This window comes from Suillus bovinus (genome assembly GCF_016758785.1).
Source record: "Suillus bovinus strain UH-Sbo-P2 chromosome Unknown EDB93scaffold_3, whole genome shotgun sequence".
Lineage (NCBI taxonomy): Eukaryota > Fungi > Basidiomycota > Agaricomycetes > Boletales > Suillaceae > Suillus > Suillus bovinus.
Genome location: NW_024542059.1, coordinates 720,767 through 738,345, shown reverse-complemented (window position 1 = coordinate 738,345; position 17,579 = coordinate 720,767). Strand labels below are relative to the sequence as shown.

The 17,579-nt window shown below is 46.9% G+C and overlaps 7 protein-coding genes across 7 annotated transcripts; 2 read left to right on the top strand and 5 right to left on the bottom strand.

The window, feature by feature from the left end:
- Positions 1-229: 229 nt before the first annotated feature.
- EDB93DRAFT_1325148 (uncharacterized protein) lies at positions 230-1,933 on the bottom strand (the record flags this gene model as incomplete). Its single annotated transcript, XM_041455028.1, has 6 exons — positions 230-262; positions 329-407; positions 464-545; positions 596-782; positions 837-925; positions 991-1,933. The coding sequence occupies 6 exons, from the start codon at positions 1,931-1,933 to the stop codon at positions 230-232; spliced, it is 1,413 nt and encodes a 470-aa protein (XP_041312817.1).
- A 950-nt stretch (positions 1,934-2,883) lies between these two features.
- On the bottom strand, positions 2,884-4,636 carry EDB93DRAFT_1245636 (uncharacterized protein; the record flags this gene model as incomplete). Its single annotated transcript, XM_041452338.1, has 15 exons — positions 2,884-3,062; positions 3,116-3,166; positions 3,224-3,251; positions 3,301-3,370; positions 3,421-3,561; positions 3,613-3,628; positions 3,688-3,699; positions 3,750-3,774; positions 3,826-3,943; positions 4,001-4,026; positions 4,077-4,094; positions 4,157-4,265; positions 4,329-4,342; positions 4,391-4,472; positions 4,548-4,636. 15 exons carry the CDS (start codon positions 4,634-4,636, stop codon positions 2,884-2,886), a joined length of 978 nt encoding a protein of 325 aa, XP_041312816.1.
- Positions 4,637-5,270: 634 nt separating this feature from the next.
- On the bottom strand, positions 5,271-7,480 carry EDB93DRAFT_1117952 (uncharacterized protein). Its single transcript, XM_041448398.1, has 5 exons — positions 6,234-7,480; positions 6,052-6,193; positions 5,901-5,989; positions 5,659-5,845; positions 5,271-5,609 (listed from the first exon to the last, which is right to left on the bottom strand). Exons 1-5 carry the CDS (start codon positions 7,341-7,343, stop codon positions 5,524-5,526), a joined length of 1,614 nt encoding a protein of 537 aa, XP_041312815.1. The 5' UTR covers positions 7,344-7,480; the 3' UTR covers positions 5,271-5,523.
- Positions 7,481-8,617: 1,137 nt separating this feature from the next.
- Positions 8,618-10,115, top strand: EDB93DRAFT_1076002 (glycoprotease family-domain-containing protein; the record flags this gene model as incomplete). The annotated part of the gene is made up of 7 exons (XM_041445198.1): positions 8,618-8,805; positions 8,865-8,925; positions 8,985-9,066; positions 9,126-9,214; positions 9,270-9,817; positions 9,865-9,944; positions 10,003-10,115. The coding sequence occupies 7 exons, from the start codon at positions 8,618-8,620 to the stop codon at positions 10,113-10,115; spliced, it is 1,161 nt and encodes a 386-aa protein (XP_041312814.1).
- Positions 10,116-10,338: 223 nt separating this feature from the next.
- On the bottom strand, positions 10,339-12,002 carry EDB93DRAFT_1237829 (aldehyde dehydrogenase; the record flags this gene model as incomplete). Its single annotated transcript, XM_041451464.1, has 10 exons — positions 10,339-10,415; positions 10,477-10,515; positions 10,578-10,637; positions 10,704-10,744; positions 10,809-10,883; positions 10,936-11,162; positions 11,184-11,387; positions 11,564-11,588; positions 11,665-11,921; positions 11,973-12,002. 10 exons carry the CDS (start codon positions 12,000-12,002, stop codon positions 10,339-10,341), a joined length of 1,035 nt encoding a protein of 344 aa, XP_041312813.1.
- A 780-nt stretch (positions 12,003-12,782) lies between these two features.
- On the bottom strand, positions 12,783-14,579 carry EDB93DRAFT_1245631 (uncharacterized protein; the record flags this gene model as incomplete). Its single annotated transcript, XM_041452337.1, has 15 exons — positions 12,783-13,012; positions 13,066-13,123; positions 13,173-13,200; positions 13,249-13,308; positions 13,364-13,504; positions 13,554-13,569; positions 13,622-13,715; positions 13,771-13,808; positions 13,863-13,888; positions 13,947-13,972; positions 14,023-14,040; positions 14,102-14,210; positions 14,274-14,287; positions 14,336-14,417; positions 14,491-14,579. The coding sequence occupies 15 exons, from the start codon at positions 14,577-14,579 to the stop codon at positions 12,783-12,785; spliced, it is 1,029 nt and encodes a 342-aa protein (XP_041312812.1).
- Positions 14,580-15,626: 1,047 nt separating this feature from the next.
- EDB93DRAFT_442406 (uncharacterized protein) lies at positions 15,627-17,578 on the top strand. Its single transcript, XM_041456385.1, has 10 exons — positions 15,627-16,050; positions 16,103-16,245; positions 16,296-16,421; positions 16,487-16,529; positions 16,582-16,693; positions 16,749-16,828; positions 16,877-16,892; positions 16,939-17,000; positions 17,058-17,161; positions 17,214-17,578. The coding sequence occupies exons 1-10, from the start codon at positions 15,987-15,989 to the stop codon at positions 17,544-17,546; spliced, it is 1,083 nt and encodes a 360-aa protein (XP_041312811.1). The 5' UTR covers positions 15,627-15,986; the 3' UTR covers positions 17,547-17,578.
- The last annotated feature ends 1 nt before the right edge of the window (position 17,579 follows it).

Sequence of the window (17,579 nt, the reverse complement as noted above, 5' to 3'; positions counted from 1 at the left end):
TGAAAGCTGTGACCTAAAGTGAGTTGCATGACAAATACTCGGAAAGCTAAACTTTTTGTCTTCACCTTCCTCCATATCTATTTCATCATCATCGTCCGCTTCAAAGCTTCAGGGTCAAACAAGCACAGATTCCCATGGCAGATTTACTTTCTGAAATTGACATACTGTTAGCACACCTTGGCAATCCTGACCTGGGTTGTGTCAGAGAGAAGGTATATTTGAGTGTTTTCTATGCAGTTGGAGTCACGTAGTGTAACTCGCTCTGGATCATTGGATAGATACGTGAGAACTTGACATTCGTATGGAACGGTTTTATCGTATGATGTACAATAATTAAATCTGTGTCTCGTTCAATGGCGTGGCTGATTGTGTGGGCTGTGGATGCATCGCCAGTCTGGATATAGCTTCTGTAAAAAGAGAAATGAATAAACTTACTTTTAAAAAAGCAAAGCAAGTACCTCACGAGAGGGATACCGGAGACCCAGCACGGGAACCAGCATAAACACAGCCCATCTTAACATCCGGCAGCGGGTGATCGCTTGTGCCTTTTCAAAAGTGTCAACGAAGCATCCTCATGAGTATACAAGTACCCTACCGGCATGACAGTACGGGATTCCATCCTCCTTGTGTCCCCACCACATGACAGGATACCACTCATCCACGAGGTTGGCAAGCGTCTGGATGTGGCCATATGCAGCCGGCTGGGGACCGGATGGTCGGCGCAGTGCTATGAAAGTGAAGAAACAGGCAAATATCAGGAGCGCAATGCATAAGTTCAAGATCTGCATGAATGTGTGAGATTGTTGCAACAGTTTACATGGACAGTAAGTGCGAACCTGGGAAGTGAACACGAATACTGTCGCACTGTTCAGGCTCTCGGTAACAGCCCAATCAACTGTGCTGAATGAGAGCCCAAACATCCAGTCTGTGAACCGCCGAGGATAGCGCTCAATAACACAGACAATAAAATACTAGGTGTGGATGACTCACGCAGGAACGGCTTCGCAATGAAAAGTATGAGACAGATCGGATCAGCGAAAAGCGACTTCAGCGGGTTCGTCGCCACTTGAAGTCCTTTCCTTCCGGTAGCGCATCTCCACTGTTTTTCGTCTCGGATGACATTTGCGATGAGCTCCGAACAATGCAGCCCAAGCGTCAAGGGTCCCTGGATAACTGCGACGATGACAACGAGCAGAATCCACCACTCAGGTCCGTCATATGGCATACCATATGTGATAGAATTGGAGTTCTCGTTGTGGAAGAACGACCACGTTTGGATCAGCGGGTGAGACAGCCCTGAGCGGTCCCCGAGATACACGATGAGTGCAGCCCACCCAGCGTATGCTGCAACAATGACCCAAAGAAAAATGACAACTTTCCGGATGCTTTGGTGAGCATGCCACGCAGAAGGCTGTGTTTTTGATGGTCGCGCTGGACCTCCAAACATGTCTAGGTCAGACACAGAATGCATGCATCGGAATGTAGCAGGGGTCAATTGTGTGTGGTGGACCAGTGCAGCAGTCAAGTCGAATGGTGAGGAGCTCCATGTCAATATGTTGACAGCCCGCATCGCTGACAATGCAATCATCACCTGGAGGAGGAGTATGACGCCCAGAATGAGGAGAGGTGACCCTGTGATGGCAACATAGTACACTTCTAGCCAGAGGATGGGATCACCTCCAGCCTCAGGCTCAGGACCAACTTCCATGATCTGGACGTCGAGACATACGATGAGTGAGGGCAAGCTATAGGACATAACGAGGAGGACAGCTGAGATACCGTTGAGAAGGGCGCCATTAGGGTTACGCCATCCACGAGCTGCGGTCAAAAGGCGCAGATTGGTGTTGAAACGAAGCCGAGACTCTGAGGCTAGCGCAGAACGCAATGAGATGCCATGTACAAAGCCTATGGACTCGGTACATAATGTAATCATTAAGTCAATGATCAGGGTCAATATCTGACCCTGCAGCGGCAGTTGATCGAAATGAAAATTGAAGTGGAAGAGCCTGGTTACTCCCAAGATTCCGTGTTTGACTAAAGTGACAATACCTGCAATGATGCATAGCCTCTGGGTACATTGATCATGCGACTCTTCGTGATAGAAGAGTAGTCGCGCACCACAGCATCTACAGCGTTGATCTACATTGTATCGCAGTGTGACACATATCGTGCACAGCCTAGCTGCCATGCGTGAATCAAGGGAAGCCAAGTACTGTCATGAAACAGAATTCTGATTGCTCAGTTTCAATCGAGGCATGATGTGATGTATTATTTGTAAGCTCTTCCCCGTATCATTCCAGTGTCCTTAGATTCTAATTCAAATCAAGAATTCCCCTCTAGTTCTGTGCTGGAGCACGTTACCGTCATTTCCCTGCAGGCGCCTCTCCTTTGTTTCTTAGTCTTTCTACCTTGCTTTCTACACTCAGTGGACACAGGTAGCGAGCGATCAAGAGATCTTGAACAGAACAACTGTCTTCTAGTATGGTCTGTGTATGCGTTGGACTTTGTGGTTGGTTTTTGAATTTGACTGTCGTCCTCGATCGCACACTCATATCAAATCATCTCATACCCTGGATCTATATAGGCTCGTGACCAGCCCAAATTGACGCATAGTCAGATTACGAGTACAAGTCCCTTGTGGTCCTAGGTAGTAGTAATGTATGAAACCCGAAAATGGAGGTGTATATAGTACTGGCTGTGCGATGATCTAATACAATGAAGAGTCGGACGATACATGGTACATATTGATACATCAAACTCATGAGAAGGAATTCGTCTTTACCGTCAACGGGCCAATGTGGCTAAAGTGTGACGATCAGTACTCTTCAATCGCCAGTAACGCAGCTACTTTCAAGTAAGATAATAACATCATCACCAGGATATTCAAAAATGCTCTTCCGGAATCCCTAGGATTCTTCGTCTTGGGACTGCCACGACATTCAGCTCTGCCAGTGGGTGGTAGATGTCGTGGGGCATATGAACTTGAGCAAAATGATTAGTTTCTGCAGGGGGCTGCAAGTAGTATCGCGCGTTCAGGAGTGCGAAGAATGAGTTGACATATACTGAAAAACGATCAGTAGTCAGCACAGCTTTCTGAGCATGCTTTGGGTCATACATTTAGCCACTAAAAAATCAACGCCGAGGAAGATGAAGTTGTGCGGCATCACTGCGCACTGTAGGAACTTCAGAGACGAGATGGGAAATACAATCATTGGAAGCTTACTGTAATTATAACTGAAAGCGAACACACGCTACATGAAATATGAGTCAAGATGCGGACTAGTGTGGAAAAAGAAATACCTCGTCAGACAACCCGTGTTGATAATGTAAGCCATGAGCCTTGTCAACATGGAATCGGTGCTGAGTAGTACTGCATGTCAATATATCAAATCGTTCGACGTCAACAAACCGCTTCCTTACCTAGAGAATCCCGTACGGGAAATAGCGAGGAGATAACATAGCGATGATGCGATAACAAAATCGACAAAAGTCATCGTGCCCAAAGCCATAAAGGTCGCCCACTCGAATTCACTCAGATCCGAGAACGCATGACACTGATAGCTACTTGATGTTAGCTATTCATGTAGTTGGGGAGCACATTATTTCACTCACACAACCCAAATAAGAGCTATCGTTAGATGAGCATGAGCCGACCATTGTCAAAGCACAGAGTTTTTGAACGTTCACCGATGGCAACACCTGAGAAATTTCAAGACCGAGTGAAGAGAAATACTACATGACAAACTTACCTGAACCCAAAATGACGATTACGCCCTAATATTGCATTATCAAAATCATGATATGCGATCATCGATTTAAACCCACCACTACTATAGGGAGGACTTTTGATCGGCCCTTGGCGACTGATACATTGCATTGGTCAAAGAAACCCATTGGCTCGATACGAGAACGCATACCTATCCATATGCGATGAAAATATAGACTGCGAACCATCACATGAATCCTTCAATTTTGAGATGACAGTGCACTTCTAACTTACAGATGTACCCCGTAGACAATTATAACCTGGAATAGATGTATAGGTGGATCGCAGTGCCATGGAAAAACCCACTTACGTCGATGACTATTTGAAGCTGCACAGCGAGTCCATCAGTGTCATAGCAAAGGCCGCACAGAAGGCCGCAACAAAACTCACTTTGAAACTCCACACAACTTCTGTGAGTGCGCTGATGTCCGCATAGTGATCCACTAAATAATAATAGACGCAGTGGACTATCAAGGACAGGTGCAGTGCATCGAGTATCCTAAAATTCCAGGGAGGGGCGTTGAATCGCCGGGCTCGATGATGGCAACTGGAGAGTACATACCAAAGCCAGACGACCTAATGTAGCATCAACGACAGAACTGAGAGGTTGAAGCATTGACGTACGGCTAGCTTAGAGAACGATATCCCTGTGTCCTTGTGGGTCTGAAAGTAGACGAAAGCTTGAACGTTACTTAGACCAAAGAGACTGTTACGTGAGATATGTTAGGACGACATGACTCAATGAAGCACTAAGCTTTGTGAGCAGATATAGGTTACTGACATTGCTGCAAAGGTGACACCAATAAACAGTGCGCCGAACGTGCTCCCGAGGTTAAGTTGTGGGGTGAGGGCCTGCGTCGGGGAAGACATTAATGTTGACTAAAGCTTGAGCCCATGCCAAGCAAAGCGATGTTTGCGCCGTACTATATATCCCGCAGCCACAAAAGGACACGCGGTCAACGGGTGGCATAGATCTAGACCTGTTATGTGATCCGGACTGTGCAGTACCAAGTGGAAGGATATAAGGAGCATATCTTTCAATATTATGAGACGCAGTCTCATCCAGTGCTGGAAGGAAGATGAGACACTGCTTAGGAAGTGTACCATCATGGTCTTGCATTACTGTTGGCTATTGTTGGGCCGTCAGGATTGCCTGTATCATACTTGTACAAATTCCAGGTCATGATCGAAAGAATCGGCAAGAAGTAAACTATGCTGGCACAAAATGAGATCAATGCGTGATTGGAAAACCCACAGAGAGTCGCATTTTGCGTCCGGGCAGTGATATTATGACACAGTACTCGTGCTAACGAGAAGCCATCGTATCTTCGACATGGACTGAGCAGGAAACTGATGATGATTAAACTCGGATGTGAAACTTGTAGTGCTGCATCTGATCTGCAAATTGCTCGTCAACGTTCAAATGTTCAAGTTAAGGTTTGGTCACAATTTCAAATAACGCTCGTGTGAGTCGTGTCAGATCTAGTTTCCGCGAGTGAGCTGACATGAATTGTCCTCTAACAAAATCACAGTAATTCGACAGTTGCTTAAAGGTCAAATTGAACGTATCTCCGCTAAAATTTGTTACAGACTCGTACGAATAGTATAAGAAAGAGAACCAATTATAATACAGCAAACAGCATAAAAACTGTATGTCTCGCTTAACGGCATAGCTGAATGTGTGCACCGTGAATGCATCCCCAACCTGACGTGGGTATAGCTTCTCTGTTTGAAAAGAGAAACAAAGAAAGTACCTCTCACGAGAAGGGTCCCGCAGACCCAGCACCGGAACCAGCATAAACGCAGTCCATCTTCACATCCGGCAGCGGATGATCGCTTGTGCCTTTCAAAATTGTCAATGCAGTATCATAGTGAGCATACAAGTACCATACCAGCATGACAGTACGGAATTCCATCCTCCTTGTGTCCCCACCACATGACAGGTGACCACTCGTCCACGAGGTTGGCGAGTGTCTGGAGGTGGCCGTATGCAGCCGGCTGAGGACCACACGGTCGGCGCAGTGCGATAAAAGTGAAGAAACTGGAAAATATGAAGAGCGCAATGCATAAGTTCCAGATCTGTAAGAATGTGTAAGAATGTTGCTGCACTTTTACATGGGCAGTAAATGCGAACCTGGGCAGTGTACATAGTTACCAACAAAGCGGTTATATTCTCGTCAAAAGCTGTCAAAGCTAAGGAGAATGAAAGCCCAAACATCCAGTCTGATCGTCGAGGATAGTGTTCAATAACACTGACAACAAAATACTAAGCGTGAACGACTCACGCAGGAAAGGCTTTGCGATGAAGAGTATGAGACAGATCGGATGAGCGAAAATCGGCTTCAGCGGGTTCGTCGCCACTCTAAGTCCTTCACGTTTGGTAGCGCATCTCCACCGTCTTTCGTCTCGAATGACATTCACGATGAGCTCCGAGCAAGTGCAGCCCAAGCGTCAACGGTCCCTGGACGACTGCGATATTGACAAGAAGCAGAACCCACCCCTTAAGACCGATACTTGGCATAAAATATGCGATAGAATTGGACAACCCGCTTCCGAGGAACGACCACATTTGTAAGGTCAGCGGAGAGGGGGAAAAGGTTTTATTAGTGGGGAAATGGCCCCAGATATACATGACAAGTGCGCCCCATACAGCGCATGCTGCAACCATCACCCAAAGAGAAATGACAACTTTCCGGATGCTAGGATGAGCATGTAACGCCGAAGGTTGTGTCTCTGTTGGCTTCGCTGGACCTCCATACGTATCTAGGTCAGACACATGACGCATGCACCGCAAAGTCGAAGGGGTCAATTGTGTGTGGTGGACGAGTGCGGCAGTCAAGTCGAAAGGTGAGGAGCTCCACGTCAAGATTTTGACAGCCCACATCGCCAATAATGCGATCATCACTTGGAGGAGGAGTGCAATACCCAAAATAAGGAGAGGAAACCCTGCGATGCTAATACTCTCAAAACTTCCACCTGCTAGCGTCACTTGATAGTCCTGACATATAATGAGTGAAGCCGAGCTGTAGGATATAGTGAGGAGGACAGCCGAGATACCGTTAAGCAGGGCGCCATTAGGGTTATACCATCCACGAGCTGCGGTGAGAAGGCGCAGATTGGTATTGAAACGAAGCCGTGACTCTGAGGCTAGCGCAGAACGCAATGAGATGCCGTGGATGAAACCTATGGACTCGGTACATAACGTGACGATTAAGTCAAGTATCAGGGTTAATATCTCCCCCCGCACCGATAATTCCATAGGCCTCAAATACATGATCATCACATCATGATACTCGACTATGCTGAGCGGAGTCACTCCCGAAATTCCGTAATTGGCTAAAGTGACACTCCCTGCAATGATGCATATGCAGCTGAAGATGCTTGAGCATGTCACTCCAACAAGGGCGTATCTGCGACTTGTCAGACTGCGGTCAAAGAAATCTGTTCTAGTTTCAGCAGTGGACTTCGCATCAAATGTTGTCGAATCAAAGTCCTGGTGACCTGGGAGTGCGTTATATGCAAGAAGCCTGGATGGATGCCAATTTTTTCCTGTCAGTTTGGAAGAAGCTGGCATCATGATGAGAGGCAGAGAAGAAAGGTAAGCGCATTATGGACGCGCAGATTGAATATATGACCATAGCTATAGCTGCTTCTCAGGGCCTGGGTGCATGACTTTGCGATCATGATGGACGTCCTCACATTGCAGTGCAGGCTGTGCAGCCTGATTGCTGAGTTTCAATCGAGATGTGTAATTACATAATGACATACCTCTTAGACCCACATACGACATGGCACCGTTGCTACTATACCTTTACCTGCTCGAAAAAACACGACATTGAACGTTATCGACACTTACCTTCGTCTCGATACCCTTCGTCATGGCCAATGATCGTGCATAGTCCAATAATAATGGTACGAGGACCTTTGTCGGATGCATTGTTCAGCTTCTCGCGTGCTCCCACCGCTGATCCCTCAACTTCATTCTGAAGATCTGATATCTGGGAATAGCCTGGGAAGGCGAAGTCGAATATCGAGTCTGATACTCATGTACCACTGCAACGAATGAGAAGTACCTGCCGTATTCTCTTACCCAGAATGATCAGTGAATTTTATATGCTCACCATACCGGGAGACTGGAAAAGTCTTATCCTTCAGTCTGTCGATTGACATGCCTGTCCGCCACAGACATACATGGATGAATACCTCGTGGCCTCCGAGATGAACCGCGCAGTCTCGACTTCGTCAAGGATGCAGGTAACTGTTGACAGGTACTAGCGTAGATGATGGACTTTCCAGGGAGTTAATTTGTTCCCAACCCTCCTTGCATACTCGCCCGTGAACGATGCCCTGCAGGAACAATCAGAACTTCAAGCCAAGGACAACCCTGGCGAAATATGCAAAGAGCCATGGAAGAGGCATGCCCGTCTGTCATGATACCAGCGTGCGGCACGCCGAAGTCCCTTCGCTGCAAATGATCTCGCCATGTTTTAGACATAAGAATTAGCCTTTATGCGAAGTTGTAGCTTCTAGAATGGTCACCCGTTAAATGTCAACGTGGTCCACAGGCTCGAAGGAAGAGAAAATAATCACTGGCTGATGTAGCTAGTAGTACATCATGATGTCTCTATGCAATGAATAAAGAAATGGTTGTGAAGCCTTGCGACTTGAGTCACTTGACCAGGGAGTCAAATGTAGACATGTACCGCTAAGCGCATCCGCGTCAGTGGGCGCGTCACATGGGGGGTCACGACCCTGCTTCCGACGCTCTCGACACCAATTTTCATGCCCATTCTCGAAAGTGGGCTTTGCAGACAGAATGTCCTATTACCTCGAGTACTGAGGGATGCTGGTATGTCCTTATATTGTTTGTCGCTGAATACCAACAAAATTTCGTTAGCACATAGGACGCTCCGAGCGCGTACAGGAAGGCGTACATTTACTGTTCTCGGCTTCGAGAGCTCAGCGGATGACACCTGTGCAGCCGTCGTGACATCCTCGCGTCAAATACTTTCAAATGTTGTTGTGAAGCAGCACGATCTGTGAGTCCCTTCTGTGTTCAGCTGGGTGTATTATGTCTACTTGACCCCAAATCAATCAGTCACGAAGGTTTCGGCGGCATTCACCCATCTGTAGCCATTGAGGCACATCAGCGTAACATGGTGAATGCGTTCTTTTCTCTTGATCATTTACTCCGACTTAAGTACTAATAAGTCTCTAGCCGGGTGCTGTCAGAATGGCTCTCGAACAGGCACGCATTAGCATTCACGACGTCGACGGCATTGCATTTACACGAGGTCCAGGTATCTATGTGTTCCCTTTAATCTGTATCGTACATTCCTCACCTAAAAATTATCTGTAGGAATTGGAGGCTGCCTTAGTGTGGGCTCGAATGCCGCAAAGTCACTCGCCGCCGCCCTCGGTAAGCCTCTTGTCGGTGTCCACCACATGGTTCGTTCGCAAGTACACTTTCTTTTGAGCAGTACACTCATTCATTGAATTCCAGCAAGCACATGCCTTGACCCCCCTGCTGACGACTCCAGCCGCGGATCTCCCGCAGTTTCCTTTCTTGACGCTGCTCGTCTCTGGAGGCCATACACTTCTACTTTTGGCTTCATCCCTTACCTCGTTCCAGATCCTTGCAACAACGGCAGACGCGAGCATTGGACGTGCGTTTGACAAGGCAGCTCGAGCACTTGGCCTGTCCTGGGGAACCAGAGGCCCTGGTGCAGCACTCGAGGAGCTCTGCCGCGTGACAAACGACGAACTGGAATCCCTGCCCGACATTCAACCGTTTACTGTGCCGATGCCGGGAAAACTTGCGTTTTCCTTTGCATCCCTACAATCTTCAGTAGAGCGCTACATTTCTCTCATGGAAGAACCTCTATCCAGTTCGCATAAAATTGCCTTGGCTCGGGCATTCCAGACAGCTGCAGCTCGTCAACTCTGTGCCAAGCTTACATTGAGCCTTCAAAAACTCAAACTAAAAGATGTGAACGTCAGGGACATTGTCGTTAGCGGCGGGGTCGCCAGCAACATATTTTTACGCGAAAGGTGAGTTTTCAATGCTTAGTTTTCTCTCTCGTACTCAGCTTCCGTAGACTCCAAGCGGCACTAAACGAGTACAGCTCTGATGATGAGCGCATATCGCTGCATTTTCCCCCGCTGGAATTATGCACAGGTAAGTGCTTCATTGACAACATGCCGGATCAATTCACAGGTTTTGAACTTCAATACAGATAATGCGGCAATGATTGCATGGGCTTCGATGCATCGGTTCCTCGCTAGTGACTATGATGATTACACGATAGACCTTCGCGCTAAGTGGAGCATTGAGGACATCAGAGTATGAAGAGTCTTGCAAATATGACTAGTCGTATCCATGCAAGGAACTTTAGTTCAGGTGCACCTATGCACACTCGCAGCGTCTGGACAGATTTGCATACAGACAAGACAACTTATCTCGCCCTCCGGTCCCTGTCTCATTACAAATGTTTGACATCTAACACTAACACGCGGAGTGCCATTCATCGTCATCACATTCAGTTCAAAGGTAACCAAAACAAAAGGAGAACTCACTCTCTCGGCATGTCGATAGAACTACGAAGCTGCGTGAACGTATTGTATGTATATTTCGAAAATTGGGATCCGTCTGTCATGGGGTTCAGTGTCAGCGACATTCTCTGAATTCTCAGGTAGAGTGGAAATCTCACAGCCTGACTCGCCCACTCCCGCAAACGGTAGTTCACTCACTGGCCAATAAAAGCAGGTGAGCGCCAATTCAAGCATGACGTCCATACTGCCAATAACATACCTGCGAACTGTTGCAAGGTGTCGTTGAAAACAATACCACCGCTCCGTGATTCCGAGATAACTGTTGTACAAATTTTAATTGTAATTGTTAGCATGAACCGACCGTCATCAACTAAGTGAAAGATACGCCGTTGCTTCAAGCCCTTGTTGTCACTAAAAGGTACAGGACTAGCGGATGAGGTCTTGGTGCGACAAATCAGTCGACGAGTGAGATATTAAGAGAAGAGCTTACCATGCATTAACAAAGTTAATTGCCTGATCAAGAGAATCCACGGGCACGATAGGCAATATCGGGCCAAAGAGTTCTCTATAGATGCCATGCTATCAGGAACGTATTTATAACAACAGGCAATACTGACTCTTCTAGCAAGGAATCGCCGTCCGCAACATTCTTGACAATGGTGAGTTCGAGTCTCTTCCTCGCAGCGTCAGCGCGACCCGGAAGAACGACTTCACCCTTTGTGCGGGAAAGAAGTGAAGTGAGGCGATTGTGGTGCAAATGTGACACGATACTACCAAACGATGGCGAATCCAGCGCAGCATTTGGGAAGAATGCGTTATAATGCTTTTGCAATGCCTTGACCAGCTAGGCCGAGTCGATAATGACAGGACTCTTTCCTCCTAATTCCAGTGTCAGTGGCGTCAGGTGCTTAGCTGCAGCGCTGGCAACGATCCTAGCGACCTTGCCATTCCCCGTGTAGAAAATATGGTCCCATTGAAGCTCCAGAAGCTTTGAAGTTTCAGGGATACCACCGTTAACAATACGGTACATATTCGGGTCGAGGTACTTCGGCATGATTTCCTCCAAGAGCTGTGAGAAGGTAGGTACGAGCTCAGAGGGTTTTAGTACGGCAGTACAACCTGCTGCGATCGCTCCAATGAGAGGTTAGAAAGAGAGCATCATAGGGAAGTTCCATGGCCTGTTTAAGTAAGACGTCAGAAGGTGAAATTGAGACAGTATTTTCTGCCTCACGAGATTATCAACACAGTGCCCTTCGGAGCCTTGTATATCCTGGAACATGCGCATATTACTATCAGTCACATTAATGGATGATCCAATCACTCACGTTGGGTTCCATAATTTCTACCGATCAACCACCTCAGGATGTTCAGGCTTGGCCCACTCTGGGAGCCGCTCTGCACTCTTCACAGCTCTATCGATGACGTTGTCCAATTCATTCGACAGGACTTCTGTTTTTGGCTTTCCGAGGTCTTTCCATAGGGCATCGCAAATGAGCTCGCGTTCATTCTGCGCCATGCGTGCAAGCTGGTATAGCTGGTGCTGACGCCAGGGTAAGGGACGCGTCAATCCGCTACGGAAGGTTGCTTGAAGAGCATCTCTAATCTTCACGGCTGATTTAGATCATACGACGAGTGCTGAACAGACAGCACTTACTTTTGGAATGGTATTAACGAATGTCGTCATCTTTCAGTCGCGGAGTAATCGATGCAGTGAAAGGGAGGTTCAAGTTAAAGACTCAAGAGATACTAGCAGTTTTATGTAGAACAACACGTTTCGTTCATCCGAAGCCGGTCGACGGGAAATGGGACTACCGATTGTGATAGCATACTATCCTTCCAAGTCCCGGTCGCAGTAAGGCCGATGCGAAGTACTTTCAAAGTAGGTGTTAGGTATGACTCCACAGCTATCGACCCTCCCTTCGTACCCTGACACGTTAGCAACGCAAAGGGTCTTGGTTGAAAGAGCTCACAGTAGCATGTTTCATCGACGCCGGCTCGGAAGAGTGAATTTATCCTTTCCGAGTCGTCTTTGTACTTTTAAAGTTTCAACGCCACACGGTATCAATCACCCTGCACCTACGAATTTAAACATTATGCTGACAAAACTATGACCTGGGCAAGAAATTGACATCGAGTTAGATGCTGTCATGGGAGGAGAGATCACGCAAAGTTCTGTCCAGTCCGTGAGTCACCACTCTGAAGCAGTAGTAGCTATTTTTAACCTCCAGGTAACAGCGACGGCGATATATGAAACCTATAAATAGACGTATAATGGACATGTAGATTCTTGTCCCCGCACCTGTGCGATATTCAAATACAATGAAGAGATGAATGTTGCATGATACACGCATACTAGTACTGATACATCACACTGACGAGAAAGAATTCGTCTCTACCGTCACCTCAATAAGCCGACGAGGCTAAATTTAAAGTGTGATGATTAGTATCGTTCCACTGTCGCCAATCACGCAGCTGCTTGCCTTGGCAGATCGAGTAAGTGTACAACATCATCGCCGGGATGTTTAGACATGTTTTCGTGGGATCCTTGGAGTCCCTCGTCTTGGGACACCATAACGTTCAGCTCTGGGCGGTAGATGCCATGGCGCATATGGACTTCAGTAGAAGTGTTGGTTTCTGCAGCCGACTGCAAGTAGTGTGGCGCGTTCAGAAGGGCGATGAACGAGTTGACGTATACTGAAAAGGGGCTAGTGATCAGCACGACATTCTAATAATGCTTTGGGTCATACATTTAGCCACTAAAAATTCAATGCCGAGGAAGATGAAATTTTGCGGCATCGTTGCGCACTGTGGGAGCTTAGAGATAAGATGGGCAGTATAATCATTGGAAGCTTACCGTAATGATAACTGACAATGAACATATGCTACATGAAATATTAGTCAAGATGTGGATTGTGTGAAAGGAGGAATACCTTGTCAGACAACCCGTGTTGATAACGTAAACCATGAGCTTTGTTAACATGGAATCAGTGCTAAGTACTCCATGTTGGTATATCAAATCCCTCGGCACGAACAGACAGCTCTTACCTAGAGAATCCAGTGCGGGAAATAGCGAGGAGATAACATAGCGATGATGCGATAACAAAATCGACGAGAGTAATCGTGCCGCAAGCCATAAATGTCGCCCATTCCATTTTGATTAGATCTGAGAACACATGACACTGATAGCTACTCGTCATCAGCGATTTATATATTAGGGGCACGTTGTTTTACTCACATGGCCCAAATAATGACTATCATTGATGAGCCGACCGTTGTCAAAGTACAGAGTTTTCGAACGCTCACCAATGGCAACACCTGAAGGGGAAAAAAAATCAAGATCTAGTGAAGAGGGATACCAAATGACAAACCAACCTCCAGCCGAAATGACGACTACGCCCTAATGTCCATCATCAACTCAATGCCATGATATGCGATCATCGATTTAAACCCACCACTACTATTGGGGGGACTTTTGATCGGCCCTTGGCGACTGATACATAGTATTAGTCATAGAAACCTATTGGCTCGGTAGGGGAATACATACCTATGCATATGCGATGAAAATATAGACTTGCGAACCACCACATGAGTCTTTCAATTCGGAAATAACGGTAAATTTCTAACTTACAGCTGCACCCCGTAGACAATTAGAACCTGAAATGGATGTGTAGGCGGATCGCAGTGCCATGGGAAAAACCACTTACATTGGTGACTATTTGAAGCTGCGCGGCGAGTCCATCAGTATCATCGCAGAGGCCGCATGGAGGCCGCAACAAAACTCACTTTGAAGCTCCACACAATTCCTATGAGTGCGTCGATGTCCGCGTAGTGGGTTACTAAATAATAATAGATGCAGTGGACTATCAAGAACAAGTGCAGAGCGTCGATTATCCTAAAATTCAAGGGAAGGGCGTAAACTTGTCATGCTCGACGATGGCAACTGGAGAGTACAAACCAAAGCCAGGCAACCTAATGTAGCATCAACGACTGAACTGAGAGGAGAAAGCATCAACATACAGCTAGCTTATAAAACGATATTCCTGTGCCCTTGTGGGTCTGAAAGTAGACGAAAGCTTGAACGTTACTTAGACCAAAGAGACTGTTCCGTGAGATATGTTAGGACGACAGGACCCGATGAAGCACTAAGCTTTGTGAGCAGATAGGTTACTAACATTGCTGCAAAGGTGACCCCAATAAACAGTGCGCCAAACGTGCTCCCGAGGTGAAGGTGTGGGATGAGGGCCTGCGTTGAGGAAGACATGGATGTGGGCTAAAGCTTGAACCCGTTCCCAGCAAAGCGAGGTTTGCGCCGTACTATATATCCTGCAGCCACAAACGGACACGAGACCAGCGCATAGATCTAGATCTGTTATGTGATCCGAACTGTGTGGCTTCTGTGCAGATAAGTATGTGAGTGGGCGTATAGAAGGAGAGTATTGCCAATACCTTTCAAGATGATCAAATACAGCCTCATGCAACACCATCATTACCTATTGTCATTGCCTATATCATACATGTAGAAATTCTAATTTTATTGAAGGAATCAGCAATAAGTAAATCATGCTGGCACAAAGTGGGATCAATGAGAATTTGGGCAACCTACAAGGCGAAAGACAAGTTGCATTTTGTGTCATACACAGCTTTCGGTGGAAGCACCGGGATTTATCGTGGCACTTAATGATAAATCTGAATGATGATCTTACCAAGAAGATATCGATGCGGATTATTCCATGATCTTCGAGGCTTGGTTAGCTTCTGCTATGATGATGATGACTGTTGAGGTGGTCACTGCATGGGCGTACTGACCAACCTAGAGATAACTAACATTACCCCAAAACTCATGACTAATACCTCAGAAACAACCTAAATTCATGGTGTCATGCAGGTCCTCTTGGTGAGATAAACGACCGCAGGCCCATTGAGTGTCAAAGATTATGTACAACTTGCGGAAAAGGCGTCAACCACGTTGCGCGTTACTTTATTGACTTGTTGAAGCTACCGGTATCAGCACTCAGTGTAAGTCCCCGCGGAGTCTCGCTCACTTAAATTTCACCGAGTCCGTGGATATCCTGGTGCCCTTGATTCTTGTTCCACTACTCAAACCGGCCATTTTTGTTCCTTCGTGTCCTTTGTCGTGATGGAAAAGCTGGAGTTTCTCGCCAACGTGATGACATCAAGCGGCTTATGATCGAGTTAAGACATTCGATCGTGATCAGTGTGATGGCAGTGTAAAAAAAATCTTGGTTTTGGTGTTGAAGCGGGGAACAACAACACTGCCAAGCTTACTTCAGCGCTGACTACTCCAGCCTTCATGGATGTGAAATAAGGCTAGTTGAAAAAAGTCGCCATGGATGTTCTTCACGCTAATCCGTTTAACAGGTTCAAATGACTACGCTACTGACTGCGATATGCAAACTGCGAGCGTCGGAAGAATGCGCCAAAAGCCTGAGACACCACAGACCCAAGCAAACTGTATATCAATCATGAAGTCCTGTCCTTGCATCCGGTGGCCAGGATTTCCCTCGATATTAATGTGCATTAGTCAAGATGTGTGTAATACACCCTGATAATGAGGTGATCAGCTGCTCCTACCTTGCGGTCCGCGTGGTCATAAGATCTCTAGGCTGATAAGGTACAATCCCCCCCCCCCCCCCCCAATCGCATCACAATGCCCAGCCTCACTGTACCCTACGTACCGCATTATGTTGCCGCACCTCCTAGTAAAGAAACTTGTCTGTGTCAAGTTCTCTGTTTAATGTCGAACGCTGAGGTGTAAATTGACAGTGGAGTATGCCGACCTTGCTATCATTGACATTCCGAAAGCCGACACTGAAGAAGGCCGCACCGCGCTAGCAATTGAAGTAAGGGAGGCCCTCCTTAACCAAGGGTTCTTCTACGTGGTGAATCACGGGTATTCGCAAGACCAGGTGAAACAAATTTTCATGTCGTGTGGATCGTTAATATCATCTCGATGCAGACAGATCGCATATTTGACATCGCAGACCTACCCTTCTCGGCGGTTAGTGACAGCGAGAAACAAACTTATGCCGGAACAATGAAACAAAGCGGCTCATACCAAGGTTATAAGTTACGACAGTACTGGGTGCGTGGTCGTCGTGTCTCGACTGACATACGAACGTTTGGTTTACGCAAGTCGATCGAATTCAGCATATTGATGCTGGGGTCCACGACCAGATCGAGCACTATAACAGTGAGCAGAACGCATTTGTGTCTTTTCATTGACTCGCCTGACACCCTTCTAGTCAATCGCGATGTGACCAAACGAGGACACCCGGAGACCCTCCGTCCTCTTCTCCCGGAAATCAAGGAGTTTAGCAAACACAATCACTTCAACGTGTTACATCCCATTCTGAGGCACATACATATCACTGTCGCACTTAGGATGACAACCTGATTACATTTCAATCAGGCTTATTGCACGCAGCCTCGAGCTACCCGAAGACACGCTGGTCAACATTCATGACTATGACGCCGTTGGGGAGACTTTTGGTACATACTTTTTGAAACATTCCAAATCGTTGCTGACCTATCCATCAGTCAGGTTCATGAAATAGTAAGTGCCGCCTTCTTCATAGTCTTCACAAGTTTATGCAGTTCAGTTACCCACGGACAGAAGAAGAGGAAACCAAAACACGGAACATTTGGCTGAAGGGACACGTAGGTTAGTGACCTTAATCATCGTGAAACTAGCGCCTGTGCTCACCAGTGTTAATGCAAGACCATGGAAGCATTACGATTCTGTGGAGTCAGCGTGTCGCTGGACTGCAAATTCTGACTCGTGAAGGCAAATGGCACTGGGTCCGCCATATCAAAAATGCACTCGTACGCAGCCATGTTCTACGTCTCAACGCACTACATAATGAAAGTATTATAGGTCGTCAATGCAGGCGATGCATTGGACTTCCTTACCGGCGGGTATTACAAGGGCACGATCCATCGTGTTACAAAGCCTCCAGAGGATCAGAGAAACTACCCTCGCCTCGGAGTCTTCTACTTCGTCATGCCCAACGACGATGTCAAGTTGGTGCCGATGGCCGAAAGTCCAGTCCTGCAGAGAGTTGGAATTCACAGGCGTTGCGTCGATAGCGAGGCGCCAACAATGGAAATAATGGAGGAAAGCGAGGACATCTGCCTATGGCCAATCGAAACTGGAGAATGGCGAAGAGAAGGGTGTGGAACAAGAAGTCATCAATGGGGTGATAGTTAAGCACTACAACTGAAACTTGGAACTTCAAGAAGT

Excerpts from the sequence above, each read along its gene's own strand:
- EDB93DRAFT_1117952 (XM_041448398.1), bottom strand. The coding sequence starts at position 7,343 with ATGATGCCAGCTTCTTCCAAACTGACAGGAAAAAATTGGCATCCATCC. Across the intron at positions 5,846-5,900 it reads TAACTATGTACACTGCCCAG|ATCTGGAACTTATGCATTGC; the intron begins GTTCGCATTTAC and ends ACATTCTTACAG. Across the intron at positions 5,610-5,658 it reads AATTCCGTACTGTCATGCTG|GCACAAGCGATCATCCGCTG; the intron begins GTATGGTACTTG and ends CAATTTTGAAAG.
- EDB93DRAFT_442406 (XM_041456385.1), top strand. The coding sequence starts at position 15,987 with ATGCCCAGCCTCACTGTACCCTACGTACCGCATTATGTTGCCGCACCT. Across the intron at positions 16,051-16,102 it reads ACCTCCTAGTAAAGAAACTT|TGGAGTATGCCGACCTTGCT; the intron begins GTCTGTGTCAAG and ends GTAAATTGACAG. Across the intron at positions 16,530-16,581 it reads CCAGATCGAGCACTATAACA|TCAATCGCGATGTGACCAAA; the intron begins GTGAGCAGAACG and ends ACACCCTTCTAG.